General features: G+C 41.4%; 1 protein-coding gene across 1 annotated transcript in view; it reads left to right on the top strand.

The window, feature by feature from the left end:
* The window catches only part of DNAJC8 (DnaJ (Hsp40) homolog, subfamily C, member 8), a 35,766-nt gene that overhangs the window by 28,136 nt on the left and 5,362 nt on the right, over positions 1 to 2,268 (top strand). The window contains exon 9 of the mRNA XM_011981759.1: positions 2,028 to 2,119. Coding sequence (XP_011837149.1) covers positions 2,028 to 2,119 — 92 coding nt within the window. The remainder of the gene's footprint in view (positions 1 to 2,027; positions 2,120 to 2,268) is intronic.

The following is a 2,268-nucleotide window of genomic DNA, read 5'->3' as shown; positions in this document are numbered from 1 at the left end:
ATTTGAGACAGGGTCTTACTCTGTTGCCCAGGCTAGAGAGCAGTGGTGCGATCTCAGCTCACTGCAACCTCTGCCTCCCAGGTTCAAGTGATTCTCCTGCCTTAGCCTCCTGAGTAGCTGGGATTACAGATGCGCACCATCAAGCCTGGCTAATTATTGTATGTTTAATAGAGACGGGATGTCACCATGTTGCTCAGGCTGATCTCAAACTCCTCACCTCAAGTAATCTGCCCGCCTTGGCCTCCCAAACTGCTGGGATTACAGGTGTGGGCCACCGCACCTGGCCCAACTTTCTTCAGTTGTTTTTTTTTTCCTGATTATAAAAGAACACATGTTAATGACAGAAAATTTGGAAAAAGCAGAGAAATATAAAAAATATAAAATCACCAGTGTCTGTCTATCCAGTGTTTGGAGCTTTTAAAGATATTGAGCTATTCATTACAGACTCCTTTATATCTTTGATGTTTGTCTTTATTAGGGACTGGAGTTTGAAGCATTTCTTTTAGTGAGCAGTGTCTAGTAGGTAACAGGATAAAAGAAAAGTCACAGAAATTTAGGGACTTCTTTATTTTCCTTTCTCTCCATATGTCACTCTTTGCTCCAGTGTCTGATTTTAGAATTTAGGCACTATTCAATCTGCATGACAGATTACTTTTGTACTTACATGTCTATTTAAGATACATTATATCTGGAGAAAAATATTTAAAGGTAGAATAACATAAGCTCTGTTCTTAAGAACTCTTGAAAATAAAGGATTAAAAACTGGTAGGGAGGGGATTGTAATTTCATTAACTTGGTGTGACATTTACCTTCATTTATTTTTTGGTAATTTTTTTAGAGCTAGGGTCTCCCTTTGTCACCCCAGCTGGAGTATAGTGGCGTGATCTTAACTGACTGCAGCCTCGACCTCCTGGGCACAAGTGATCCTCCCACCTTAGTGGATATTATACATTCTAATAATAACCTCTGGTGGCACATACCTATAATCCGAGTGCTTTGGGGGCTGAAGTGGGAGGATCTTTTCAGCCTAGGAGTTTGAGGCTGTAGTGAGCTATGATCACACCACTGCACTCTAGCCTGGGTGACAGATTGAGACAAAAACAATAATAATAAATAATAATAGCTTCTGTTCCTATCTTTGTAAGACTACCATGTAATATACTTTTTTTTTTTTTAAAGAGATAGAGTCTTGCTCTGTTGTCCAGGCTGGAGTGCAGTGGCATAGTCATGGCTCACTACAGCCTTGACCTCCTGAGCTCAAGCAGTCCTCCCACCTCAGCCTCCTGAGTAGCTGGGACTACGAGTGTGTGTAGCCATACCTGGTTAATGTTTTATTTTTAATATTTTTTGTAGAGATGGGATCTCACTATGTTGCTCAGGGTGGTCTCAGACTCGAGGACTTAAGTGATCCTCCTGCCTCCCCCTGTTGAAATGCTGGATCTACAAATGTGCACCACCATGCCCTGCTAATTTTTGTTTGATTTTGAGATGGGAGTTTCGCTCTTGTTGCCCAGGCTGGAGTGCAATGGATGATCGTGGCTCGCTGCAACCTTCGCCTCCTAAGTTCAAGTGATTCTCCTGCCTAAGTCTCCCGAGTAGTTGGGATTACAGGCACACACCACCATGCCTGGCTAATTGTTATATTTTTAGTAGAGACAGAGTTTCTCCATGTTCAGGCCAGGCTGGTCTTGAACTCTTGACCTCAGGTGGTCTGCTCTCCTTGGCCTCCCAGAGTGCTGGGATTACAAGTGTGAGCCACCACTCCTGGCCTGCGCACTAGTTTAAATAATTTTTTTTTTTGTAGCGATAGAGTTTCACTATGTTGCCCAGGCTAGTCAAGCTGTTAGCCTCAAGCGATTGTCCTCCCTTGGCCTCCCAAAGTGTTGGAATTACGGGTGTGAGCCACTGTGCCCACCCTGTGCCAGGTTTTAATCTGCTTTATCTTGGGCTCCAAGTGAAAGTACATGGTTCAAATTGCTGGTAAAAATATTTACTCTGATTTTCTTTTGTTCTTGATTTTCTTGTAGTTCAAACAAGCTGTATATAAACAGACAATGAAACTCTTTGCTGAGCTGGAAATTAAAAGGAAAGAGAGAGAAGCCAAAGAGATGCATGAAAGGTACATATCAGTATATTCATTTTAAACCATATTTAAATCCCTAGATTAACTAACATTGGTCTTTGGTGATTTTCCTAATGAAGGAATTATGTGGCATATCATTTAAGAGACTATAAAAATAGTTACCAAAAAACAATCAAGCTTTTGTT

The sequence above is a fragment of the Mandrillus leucophaeus genome, unplaced genomic scaffold, assembly GCF_000951045.1.
Source record: "Mandrillus leucophaeus isolate KB7577 unplaced genomic scaffold, Mleu.le_1.0 Scaffold23, whole genome shotgun sequence".
Taxonomy (NCBI): Eukaryota; Metazoa; Chordata; class Mammalia; order Primates; family Cercopithecidae; genus Mandrillus; species Mandrillus leucophaeus.
The sequence above is the reverse complement of the archived record's forward strand: the minus strand, read 5'-3'. Positions and strand labels throughout refer to the sequence as shown.